General features: G+C 37.8%; 1 protein-coding gene across 1 annotated transcript in view; it reads left to right on the forward strand.

Annotated features, from left to right (window-relative positions):
- LOC131030246 (FACT complex subunit SSRP1) overlaps positions 1–12,987 on the forward strand; it is a 36,491-nt gene that overhangs the window by 13,808 nt on the left and 9,696 nt on the right. The window contains exons 12-14 of the mRNA XM_057960972.2: positions 86–248; positions 347–445; positions 951–1,133. Of these exons, the coding sequence (XP_057816955.1) occupies positions 86–248; positions 347–445; positions 951–1,133 (445 nt within the window). The remainder of the gene's footprint in view (positions 1–85; positions 249–346; positions 446–950; positions 1,134–12,987) is intronic.

A 12,987-nucleotide genomic window follows, 5' to 3' on the forward strand; every position in this document is an offset into this window, starting at 1 on the left:
GTTTTTTCCATGCTAGATGGTTGTAGATAGTGTGCTTAAATCTTTAAATTTTGTGTTAACCTATGATTGCTAATCCTCTGTGTAGCTCCAAGGGTTTGAAAATTATCAACCTAGGAGACACACAGACTACTGGTGGGGTGGCAGCTGTTCTTCAGAATTCTGATGATGAAGCTGTAGATCCACATCTTGAGCGTATTAGAAACCAACGTGATGCAGGTGCTGGGGGAGAAGATGACAGTGATGAAGAGGTATATGGCATGGCATGATGCCTTTGCACATCTGTTTTGTTGGCAAGGCAATGGATAAAGTTATGAAAGTAAAATTTGTCTTGTTTGATTGGCTATAGGATGAAGACTTTGTGGCAGAAAAGGATGATGCTGGATCACCAACTGATGATTCAGATGAAGAGGGATCGGATGCAAGTAAAAGTGTGGAAGAACAAGAAGTATGTTGCATGCCTCGTATTATTTAAATATGTTGCATGCCTCGTATTATTTAAATCTTCATTTTTAGCACATGACTACCATCAGACAGACATTGAACTCATTTTCTAGTTAATAGCTTATATTAGTTGCTTTATTGTGTTCACACCATATTGCTACCTATTATATGATGGAAAAGTGTTTCTTTAGCAATAGGCTTATCTTTTAGCTACATTAGATGCCCAAGCTCAAATGCATTGTGATATTAAATTTATGTTACATTGCAGTAAATCCTCATAGGAACACCCGTGAGAAACATGTGCCTCATAATCTTCTTTGAATGGCATTAGTGTATTCATATAATATGCACACAGAGTTTTGTTTTAGCTTGTAAATTTTGTAATTTTATTTGGCCAAAATGAAAACAAAGATTTCTGCTTATGCATTTGGGTTGAGTGTACATGCCAGTGATTGCAACTAGTGATAATTTATCATTTCTAATTTAAAATGGATTTGTGGCTATCTTAGAAACCTCAAAAGAAAGAAGCAAAGAAAAAAGACACAGTTACCTCCAAATCTACTGCCACTAAGAAGAGGAAGGATGATGAGGAAGGGGGAGGGAAGAAAAAGAAGCAACATAGAAAGAAAGATCCAAACGCTCCCAAAAGGGCTATGTCTGGGTTCATGTTCTTTTCCCAAGTTGAAAGAGAGGTAAACAATCATGTTCTTTCAAATTCTGAGTATTGTCATTGTTCTTTTCTATTTATAAGGGAATGGCTTGTGCTTGTCTGTTTACATGATTATCTCTAAACATTCATTAACCAATTTATTTAAAGAGTAAGCAAAGTTTTTCATTGTTTTGTATTTAATAATAAATCTGATTTGGGATCATGAATGTGTTTGTGTCAAAGGATTATGACTTATGACCTTGAATATGTAGTAAACATTGGAATGTGAATTCTATGGAAGAAGTAAATAAAACATACATATTATATTCCAATATTTTGAGCACCATTTTTTTATTCTATCATTTGGATATGCATAGTATAGTAGCAAAATTCTTTCTGGTCAATAACTCGGCAAAATAAAAGATAATTGGTAATCCAAAAAATGTAGAAATAATAGAAAATAAGTGTAAAAACTGCTACTTCGCTTTTTATTTGAAGGCAATGCTAACTCTTTGCATAAAGATAAAGAGAGTGACATTACTATATAGTAACATACGTGAAGTACGTAGTTTGACTTTGAAGTACAAAATAATAAAAAGTGGTGTGAGTGAATGACCCTTGCTGCTGTAAAGTATGCTACACTAGAGTTTTGTGGGTCTTGTTGATGAAGCTCCAAAGGTATAGCCTCACCAAATTTCATCAATATGCTCCAGATCAATCTTGGCTTCCCCAAGATATCATAATTTTCATCCAGATCTGGTTCCTCATCATTTGTGTTTCATTCAGAATCTTGATTGATCTTCCTTGATGCTACTTGATATTGTTAAATTGAATTTATACATTAGTTGTGTACACAAAATAAGTTATTTAGAAATAAGAATTAAATATGGAAAATGAATGAAAACAACAAAATTTGGAAAATGAATGAAAATAACAATTATAATGTATAAATAATTATCAATTGCAATGTGTCTAAATTTAACTTTCTTTAGCTTAAAATGGTGGTTGTGGTAAACAAGCACCATATCATTCACTCTCATTAATTCCATCAAAGACAAGCTTACTTTCACTTTCTTAAATCCTTCGAGCACATATAAGCTTAATCTTTTTACCTCACTTTGGGGAGGAGTAGTACTCTCTGCCTGACTTTGAGGAGGCATAGTATTTTTTGCTTGGTCCTAGGGAGGAGCAGCACCCCTTTGGATGGTTCAGGGTGTTGCTTGCATTTGGGTTTGGCGGTCCAAACCTTTACTTCCATGGCCTTTGCGTAAGCTGTGTTCAAATTTGTAGGGGTAGGATGAGATTGCACAAACATTGTGGTGAGAGGATCGAAGGCTGAATAATATATCTCTCTAACATTGGCAACAAGGTAGGGGGTCCGCAACCTCGTGTAAGCTTTATGGAATTGATTGTTGAATGAAGTAATTGGGTCATGTTCTTGCCTCTTGACGTTCACAAATTGCCTATATAGTTTTGAAGGCGTGATGGGAATACCAAATTTTCTTGTGAAGGCATCCTTCAACTTCTCTCATGAATCAATAGAGGATGTAGGCAGATGAATGAACCAATCAAATGCTTCCTACCCCAAGGAATAGGGGAAGAGCCTATATGCCACATCCGCATACCCAACCTGCCTATTACGTAATGCATCTTCAAAGATCTTGATATGCTCCTCAACTATTCGATTTGGATCATTCACTTGGAATTTGGAACAAAAATTCTTCGGATTCTTTGGCAAGTCGCGAAAAGTCTGAAAAATAATTGGAGATGGATTGGTAACCAACCATGTTGCACCATTTGGGGGAGGTGGAGGAGGTGGATTGTGAGACATCGTTGAAATGATTGGTTGAGAGGTTGCTTGGCTTGTCTAAACAATTGTTTGCATAATTGGTGGACTACACTAGCTTGGCTTGTCTAAACAATTGCTTGCACAATTGGTGGACTACACTAGCTTGGCTTGCTTGAGCAACTCCTTGAACTTGATTTTTTTGTTGGAAAATGTGCTTCAAATCTTATGGGCCAAAACCTCTTGAAGAAGCAAATCGGTGAGACTCTTGGAATGTCTTACCAATGGGCAGTATTATCTTCTAGGCAATTGGATCGGTGAGACTCTGGCCGATATGGGAAATGCTCTTGGAAGTTTTGTCCATGACCATATCGGGGTGACTCTGGTTGATGACTGGCTAGAGGGTGCTATTGGGGTGAAACTGGACCTTGACAAGACCCATACCGATTTGGGAAGTCTTACCAATGGATTCTTATCAGGGTGAGGCTTGTTGATACGAAACAGTGTCGTGGTGACTTTGGTCTACGAGATGACTTGAAGGACGTCTTTTCGATTGTATAGTCCTTGTCGATGGACTTGGTCATGTTGCTCATTGGCGAGACTGTTGCCGATAAGCTATTGTCGGTTGACTAAAGGCTTCGGAGTGACTTTGCTCTCGATGTGACTTCTTGGATCTTTGTCCGATAGTTGCAGTCATGTCGATGAATCTATTCTATTGACCATCGAAGGGACTTACATCGACAATGAGGTAGAATGAAATCTGAGCAGTGTTTAACATATCGGTTTGAGATCTCCGACTCACGCCGATAACATGAGTCTGATGCCTGTTGACCGCCTTGATTGTCTGACGTGTTCGATAGCTATTGGATCTTTGTTCTGAGTTTGCAATGACTGTTCAATGACCAGATAGGTTGACAGTTGATCATCTGGGAAACAAATTGAACTGAATTTGAACAGTTTCTTGTCTATGAACAAAATAGAGAGCATCCGGTTGATAGAAGTGTAATTTTCGATGAACAGATCGTGTGGTTGTTGCTGTTAGAGAGATTGTAAGCAAGTTGAATACCTTAAAAAGTGGTGTTCTGTATACTATTGAACTAGGATTGATCAGTGTTATCTGAACTTGTATGTAATTAAATTGTTACTGTAATACAAGTGATCTTGCTTTGGTGTGGTGGGTTTTTTCCCGAGAGGGTTTTCCCATGTAAATTTTGTGTCTCTTCTTTGTTATAATTGTGTGTTTATTCTGTTAATCCATTAGTGCACATCTTGATGATTTATGATTTGAATTTAAAGACGCATTTGCTTAATTCCCCTCTGAGTTGACGTTAGGAGAGCGATTTCCGCATTGAGCTTTCCTTACAATTTTGAGGTGGTGGAGTTTGGAATGAACTAAAAATATCTTCTCCACTTGGTGCCTCTTGACTAGACGAAGCTTCTTTCTTCGCACGCCTATGCTTGGGAGTGAACTTTAGTTCTTGATATTCTCTCTCTTTGAGTCGATCTTAGAATTCTTTGGAATCTCTCTAGTAAAAATGAATTGATACACCAATGTGTAGCCGTTGCACTTTGGATCTATTGAGGATGTGCAAGGAGGAGTGGGAGCCTTTGGTCGAAGAGTGCTCTTTCAATAGCTACTTTTATTTGTTGAGCCTTATCTTCGTCTTCTTCCAACACAAATTGCACTCTCATATACTCAGTTGCGTTTCTCTTTACTTTCCAAGCAAGATTGTTTAATCCTAAAATATTATCTTCTTGATTGTCTTCAAATCTCAAATTTGGTTGTAGGATGGGAATATATCCCTATGCAGCAACACCATTGTGGTTCATGATAATTTGCTTTCCTTGAATAGTGACTTCTCCTTAAGTGAAAGTCTAATGGCCCTCCTTCTAGGGCCAATTTTGTTGTGCGTTTTATGACACTTAGAACACAAAATAAAGTATTGAATACTCTATCCTCTCTTGAACAAAATCTTCTCAAGTGCTGAATGGAAGGATCACTTGAGATGACTCCATGGTTTATAATTGTTAGGTCTTGATGCGTGGATAGCTTTAATGGTTGATGTGAATGCTATTTTTCCAAGGATGACTCCATGGTTTATAATTGTTAGGTCTTGATGCGTGGATAGCTTTAATGGTTGATGTGAATGCTATTTTTCCAAGGAGACTTACATAATTGCTCTTAGGAGATGTATCTCTTGATAACAAGGAATGCTTTATGCGTCTAGTCTTTTGATTGATATGTGATGAAGCTCCTTACTAATGATTTATTAAAAAAAAGGGAAAAGGATTAAGGGTTGAGGAATGTTAAATTAATGCTAGGAATGCAAGAACGATAGACGATTTATAGTGAAATTCTACTAAGCTTTGCTTTGACATACAAGGAACAACTCCACTAAGCTAGTGCGATCTTCTAAGGTAAGCATATGATATTCAAATCACCACCAATGACATAGACACCATCGTTGAGTATTAATGAACAAGCAACAATCAAAGTTAAGCTTGGACAAAAAACTTTAGTTGACTACGCAAGGTACTTCACAATCAGCAAAATACTTGTAGTATGAACGTGTGAATTTCACCATCAATCATGCAGAAAGATCTTCCATTCATCTAAAATACTTAAGCAAATCTATTCTATCTTTTTTTTTTGATGCAAATACTCCAAATACAATAAGTCACCTACACTTCAATGGTTTTATTATCATAGGCAGCATCAAAGCAACAATTCTTCAAATCTCTCTAATCCCCCCATACAAATGAAATGAGTTGAGCTTTTATAGTGCTCTCAATACAAATGAATGGCCAAGATTGATCTAAAATCAAAGGTGAAGATCATGCCACCTAAACCCTAATTAGGGTTTGTTACAACAAAATACCTAATTATTGCAAACCATTAAATATTGGCTGATGAGAAGATAACATCTTTCTTGCACAAACTACGAGGAATAATCTAACAATGAAAAAAATTGATGCCACATGGGATCATAACTAACTTTCATCTAGAAGTTTGTTCCCCTTATCTCTTTCCTAAGAAGCAAATTCAATGAATTTGGACATGATGCAATCGAGCTCGTCCACTGGAACACTACAACATTCACCAAGGTTTGTTAGGGTATGTTTATCAATGCTTGTAGTCTCGAGATGGTGGAATTTCTAGTATAAGTGAAAACATCATAAGCAGCCACGAGGACTTGAAACCTGTCAAGAACAACATGAACTCTATCAAATATATTTACTAGCTCTTCCACAAACGCATTTGCCTTGGTGAAGGAACTATGAATCCAACTTTTCAACACTTGAGAATTATTCCTCGTTTCTTCCAAATCATCAACTGAATTTGGTGAAAGCAATGATGGAGGCATGCTTGAAGGGTCAGCCTGCCTTATCGGATTCTTGAGTTGCTGCACATAATTCTCTTTCCAACTTCTTATTGTTTTGATCCATCCTTCCTTGTGACTTCCCTTTCATTTGGAATTCTTAGGTTGAGTTGATTGAGTGGCATTCTCGCTCATGCATACGCTCTCTGTTTCTTCATCAGACGAATCTGGATCTCTCATCACATCAAATGTAAGTTGAGCATTTTGACTCATCAACTTGTTGGTTTGGACATCTACTCATCTTCATGTATAGGCCATGACCGGTTTCATCAACTCGTCCAACTTAGTGATTTCAGTGTCTACCCAATCAACCTCTATCTCCTTATATCTTTCTTGCTCAAAATGTTGTTGGAGGCATCTTCCATCATCTTGGGCTTGATCCGGGATAGGGAGCACTCTACACATCTTGATGATGTCGATTGGTAGCCTGGAGAACATTTTCTTTCTAATCTCAAAATCGTCATTGGCATTAATCCAATAGTCTTCTTTATGTGGTTGGTGCCTATGTCTGCTTTCGTTGATCTTCCTCATATTACCATATGGATTGAAATTGGTTTGTGAGGTGTACTCAACAAGGGGATAAAATCTCATTTCTTCCTCTGACTTCTCGGTTGCCTGAATGGATGGACACACTTCTATTGACTGTCCAATTGAGATAAGAAAAGAAATTCCAGTCTTATGCCTCTTCTTCTAAATCTTATCATAAGTGACCAATTGTTTCACGAGCTCTAATAGTACCATCTTGTCTGTAGGGTAACATGGAAGCTTGTATGGTGGACAAGAACATCCTTGAAATCTTATATAGGTGAACTTGGGATATTGAATGAACCAAGCACCATATTTCTTCACTAATTCTTTCGCTTGTGCGGATAGCCTCTAATGGATGCCGTGCCGTAATGTTCTAACTATGTGCATGGATAAAGCATCATTTACTCTCCGAAAATGCGCCTTGTTGTGGAAGTATAATTGTGTGTAGCACTCACACACTCTTATTTCTTCTTGTCCATTTCCAATCGGGCCTCTGTATGTCAATCCCTTATAAGCTCTTGCAAGCGAGTAGATAACATAGGAGCTCATGTAAAAACTGCTTGGTGCACTTTAGTCTCTTCAACTATAGGTCAATGTTATTGCTTATGATCTTCCCCCAATTGACTCTCTTTTCTTGTCGTTACTGCTTCCATGTAATAAAACATCCAATTTTCAAACTGTGAGGCATGAGAGCTTCCCATGAGTCGGTTGAGTAAGGTGATGAAGTCACTAAATTCCTCCTCGAAGTCAACTCGATGAAGCCTGTTAGGTACCTTGGCGAGGGTAGGCCTAGCCTTGAACAACCAATACATATTGATGATGCCCAAACATTTGTCGGGATCATCATTATAGATTGTTTGTGCTCCTTCCTTGCTCTTATATATCATGTCTTTAGGTTCAGGTATGTTGAATGCCTTGCTGATGGCGGCTTCAGATAGGAATGCCAAGACCTTGCCATCAGGTGCCACTATCTATCTTGTTTTGGCATTGTAGTGCTTGGCACATTCAACTATTAGCTCGTTACACTGGATGGCTGGAGCAAATCCAGCTGCTTGCACAATCTCGCTCTCAATCATCTTCTTTGATACTCCAAAAGGCTTGCTTGTATAGAGGAGTCCTTGAAACTTTCTCATATCAATCTTGCCCAGGTTAGTATTTCCAACATTCACCCATAGTGATGTGATATTTGATTCAGGTAGCATCCCTCTTAAGTCCTCTTTGATGAGAGTTGGCCTTGACATACCTTTTGCCTTTGGGGCTGCCATGTTCTACCTGGGAGAATTGTCTAAGTTAGGGCTGAGATAGGTTGTTAATGCATATGAAATTGAAAAATTGCTATGTTACCCAGGGATGCGCCCCCAGTATTTTCTTAGACGTCCCCGTCTCGGGGACGTCTCGGGTGTAGGGGACTCCTAGGGGACCTCCTTATAAATTCTGCATGTTAAGCAATTGGACTTTGACTCTCAATTTAACACAAATTTGCCATAAGAACTCTGCTGGTTCTTATATGTTAAGGTTCTATAATGTATATGTGCATGTTTTATCCATGTTTTCATATGAATATTATAAATCTCCCTATATATTTTAATTTTCCCTATTTTTATATAGCCATCCCCTTTGCGGTCCCCTAGCTGTCCTCAAATTTGACCAAAAAAATCACCGCTCCGGAAATGCATACCCCTGTCCCCTGCTGTCCCCGTCCCGAAAACTCGGGGTAACATAGAAAAATTGCCAATTAGGATAGCAATCATCCTTTAGAAAGCCTAAAAAATCAATAAAATCTCAATAATTGGTAAACCTCAGTTGCTACTTCAAACCCTAACTCACTTAAAATTCAGATTTTACTTGAAACATGATCAACAAAATGATATGAATTTCGATTAAGAAAAAAATTTAGTGATCAAAAGACTGAAATACAATTCTGCTCAATGAAAATCAGAATTAAGAACTTTTCTACCAAACTTATCTTATGACTGCACTACCCGTAATGAGACTTGATTTTGATGAATTTTTTTTTTCTTTCTAAATTTGTAAAATTCAGACCTGAGATGTCTGTCAATGAATGCCTAATGCTTGATGTTTAAAATCTGACTTGCAAATTTGCTCTAGTGCTGACGGATAAGGCAACGTTTGATGATCTCAAGTTGATTCTAATGTTTCCTCAAGAATTCAAGATCAAAATTGCACCTAGTTTGGAAGAAAATTGCTGGCTTATGAAGGAAATTTCTGCTAAGGGGAGAACGATTTGTTTGAGATGGTTGATCAAGAAATGATCAACCATCTTAAATAGGCAATGATCTTAGAGCGGTGTGTCCTTTGGCTTTTCAAGTTCCAATAAGGCCGACTTGCATTTGTACCTCTTCATGTTTTTTCATTTAATGACTTGCAATTTTGAATTCCAAGGTGAAGGGCTGACTTATCCTTGCCTTTGTTTGTTTTTGAATTTAAATTACAATGGCTAGTTCCAAGGCGACTTCCCTTCTCAAGTTGGCGCCAAATTCCTTTTGCTTCACCTTATGTCTTGTCGGGCTTTTGAGGTGGTGCCGCCATGTTGTATCCTTGATCGGAGATTTGAGGTGGTGGTGCTACGTTATGGCCGGGGTTTTTGATTTGAGCGGCCATATTGTGGTCAGAGTTTTGAGAGGGTGGCGACATGTATTAAATGGCGATTGAGAATTTTGAGGTGAGTGGGCAAAAGGAGTGGTGGGGATTTTGAGTGGTTGGCCTTTTTAGCTGGCAAAGACATGAAATAAAAGAGGTGATCAGGGGTTTTGGATGGTCGGGGATTTTGAGTGGCTGGGCTTTTTGAGTGGTGAGGGCATAACATGGAAGTCACACTTTTCAACATCAGCATTGAAATTGCCTCATTTACCTTAAAAATGTTTGCATGGTCATTCTCTAAGGCAAATTTAAAGACCCCGTAACACTCAATCTCTAATGCGCCGATCCTAGCATTTAAAGGGAAAATCATCATCCATCACCTTGGTCATGGAGTTGAGGGTGTTAGGACAAAAGGTCAAAGATGGTCTGACTTTTGAGTGTGGCCGGACATTCTCATCCTTAGTTCAATTGGCTTGAACAACACCATTGTCTTTCTTCATTACATCAGCTTCATCACATCGCTCATCATTGCTTGGGGCCTTGATTGATCCTCATCAAACACCATATCTCAATTGACCATTTTCGCATTCAAACTCATCCCTTGTCTTAACCTGAAGGCTGCATTGTGATGATCAAATGAAATGATCATCACGACTTATTCATCATCTAAGCATTGAGAGCCCTATTGACTTCATTCTAACCTAAAGAGAGACTAGATCGCCTCCAAACCGCTTGAGATCTAAAAGCTATTGGCAAAAAGAGGGGGACCCCATTTGCGATGGGGTGATGTGTGAATAGGTCACAACGCAATGTATCGCTCCAGGCAATACCATCATCATATCTACATTGCATACACTTAAAGATTGTAATCAGTAATAGGAATTCATCGCTACAGGCGATTAGAGGACAAATAGCATACTTCCATTGTCAAATCAGAGAAGGCTAACATCCAGATCATCTTTGCATAATCGCCATTGGTTTATATCAGATATAGGAGTGATCTAGATTCAATATATTTATTATTCTTTGATCAATATTATCATATATACCTTATCAATTGTATACTCAAACATCCTAAGTGCTATCAAACATCATAATTGATAGAAATAATTGAGACTTGAAGGAAATAAGTATCTTGCAATTGATCTTTGCAAAATAATTGTCTCTATTTCATAAGTGAGACAGAACGGGACATTACAAGTGGGGTATTGTTGATGTGTATTTTGTACATGACCAAACACAGAATAAAATACTTAAAGGTACCTTATCCTCTCTTGAATAAAGCTCCCGAATGCTGAAGATATCGCAGAAGGATCAATCGAAGAAGCTTCAAGCTTCCTGTTATGTAGGATCTCTACTCGTGGATAAGCTCTTTGCGGTATGATGTGATTTTGTTGGAATCACAAGGGGACTTACACTCAATGACCTAAACGTCTGATTTGCTGGAATCACAAGTCCTATCAACTAACTAGAAGACAAACAAATGACAAAAGATGCAGGGTTCAGGACGTCTACTCTACTACCTAGAATGCGAGAAAATGGATGAATGACTAGGTGGAGTCCTACTGGGCTGGGTCTCACCATCAGGTTGAACAATTCAACACCAACTCAGTGCAATCTTGTAAGGGATGCTTCCAATATGTTCAAATCGTACACCATCTGACAATGATCACCATTCAAGATAATGTATGAACAATAGATGTGTAACAACTTAAGATTAAGCTCATTTTATGCCAGTTGACCACGCAGGGCGCACTTACCAATCAGTAAGAGGCTAGTGGTATGGACTAGACAGACTCCACACAGGTGCATTCAACAATTTTCTTCACTCAATTTAATCATCTATCATAAAAAATGAAGATTCAACAAGAGACCATGCACATTGCAAAGAAACAACATATTCCACCATATCTTCAATGAAAAGAAGTCTTTACAATTAAGGCAACAATGTCTTGCCTTCTCTTCTTAATCTACTCTAATTGCTATTCTACTATTTTGGCCTCGATTACTAACTATTAACTATTAGCTATTATTGACTAACTATTCACTTACTATCAACTATTGACTTACTATTAGCCTTTACAAATGAATAGCTAGGGCTTATATAGTGCCCTCAATACAATTCAATGGCTTAGATCAACTTGAGATCAATGGCCGAGATTTTACAATGAAAACCCTAATTAGGGTTTGTTACAACAAACTTAATTCTGACCAATGAAATAATTGCATTGTTTGGACACGTCTTCTCTGGAATATTTGACCAATGGATAGTCGGGGTAGGTACATCGAAGTTAGTACCATCTCTTGATGAATCAGGTACATTGAATCTAGACATGCTGAAGTGGACCAACCCGATTGGAGGAGTGATGACTGAGATGCCACCTTGTCTGACACTTGGTTGATGCTCAATTTGATGCTGCTGAAAAGCTAACTTTAGTTAACTCTTCTGAAACTGTTTGCTTCTCCAATGGACCCTTGCTCTGACCTCCTTTGTCTTTGATGTGCAGGATGGATGGTGTACCTTTCCTTCAAATGCTAGACTGGAAGAGGTTGTCCTTGATGATGCTGGGCTGGAGAAGGCCGTCCTTGATGATGCTGGACTAGAGAAGGTCGTCCTTGTTGATGCTGGATTGGAGAAGGTCGTCCTTGTCTTGGTCTGGTCCTGTGGAGGTCGTTATTTGATACCTACACAAAAGCTTAAAGCTAGGGTTTGAGCATAATATCTTAAGGTATAGGATTCAAGACCTTTCAAGGGAATAATTTAGATATTAATTTGAAAATGACATGATAAATCCAAGAATTATGAATTTTCAAATTAATTATGAATGGAAATCAGATCTTACAAGACTTAGATTTTTAAAGATTGCTATGAAAATCAAAATAAACCTTGAATAAAAACTTCAAAAATCTGATTCTTCATACCTCCTCTTTGAATGCTTAACTATCAACCTTGGAAAATGAATAAAAGGAGATCAGAATTTGCTGGATAAGGACTGAATTTCTGGTCTTCCTTTGGATGAACTATGCTTCAATCAGCCTTCAAAAAACTCCGCCTTCCACTAACCTCCAAACACTTAGCAAATTTTGGAAATTATCCTCCAACTTAGCAAGAAACTCGCCTCCAAATCAGGTAGAATTTGCTCCTCTAATCTGCTCTTCAAATTCGCATGAGAAGAATTGAATGAATGATTTACATTTGCTACAATACATCTCCCTTATATAGGGTGCTCACCCTAATTCTCCATGAGGCCGACTTAGCAAATTAGCAATAAAATAAATCAAAATCCCTTTCAAAGGATGGCCGACTTGCTTGTAAAGGCAAAATAATGAAATATTGAGCGCTCAAGCATAATTTTTTATTTTTTACAATTAATTTCAAGGCTTGAAAGGTGAATTTTTTATTTATTTCAAAGCTTAGAAATTAATTAATTAATTTATAAATGCCTTAATTTATGCGAACTTGTTTTAGTCTTCCAAATGTCTTGTAATAGGCAAATTTAGTGAAAGACTATAGGCTAGTTTAGGGAATGTTAAAGCTTGATTAAGGCTTGATGAATCTTCATTTTCCTTGGGCATTAAAATATTCAAAGTGATGGAGGCTT

The sequence above is a fragment of the Cryptomeria japonica genome, chromosome 6, assembly GCF_030272615.1.
Source record: "Cryptomeria japonica chromosome 6, Sugi_1.0, whole genome shotgun sequence".
Taxonomy (NCBI): domain Eukaryota; kingdom Viridiplantae; phylum Streptophyta; class Pinopsida; order Cupressales; family Cupressaceae; genus Cryptomeria; species Cryptomeria japonica.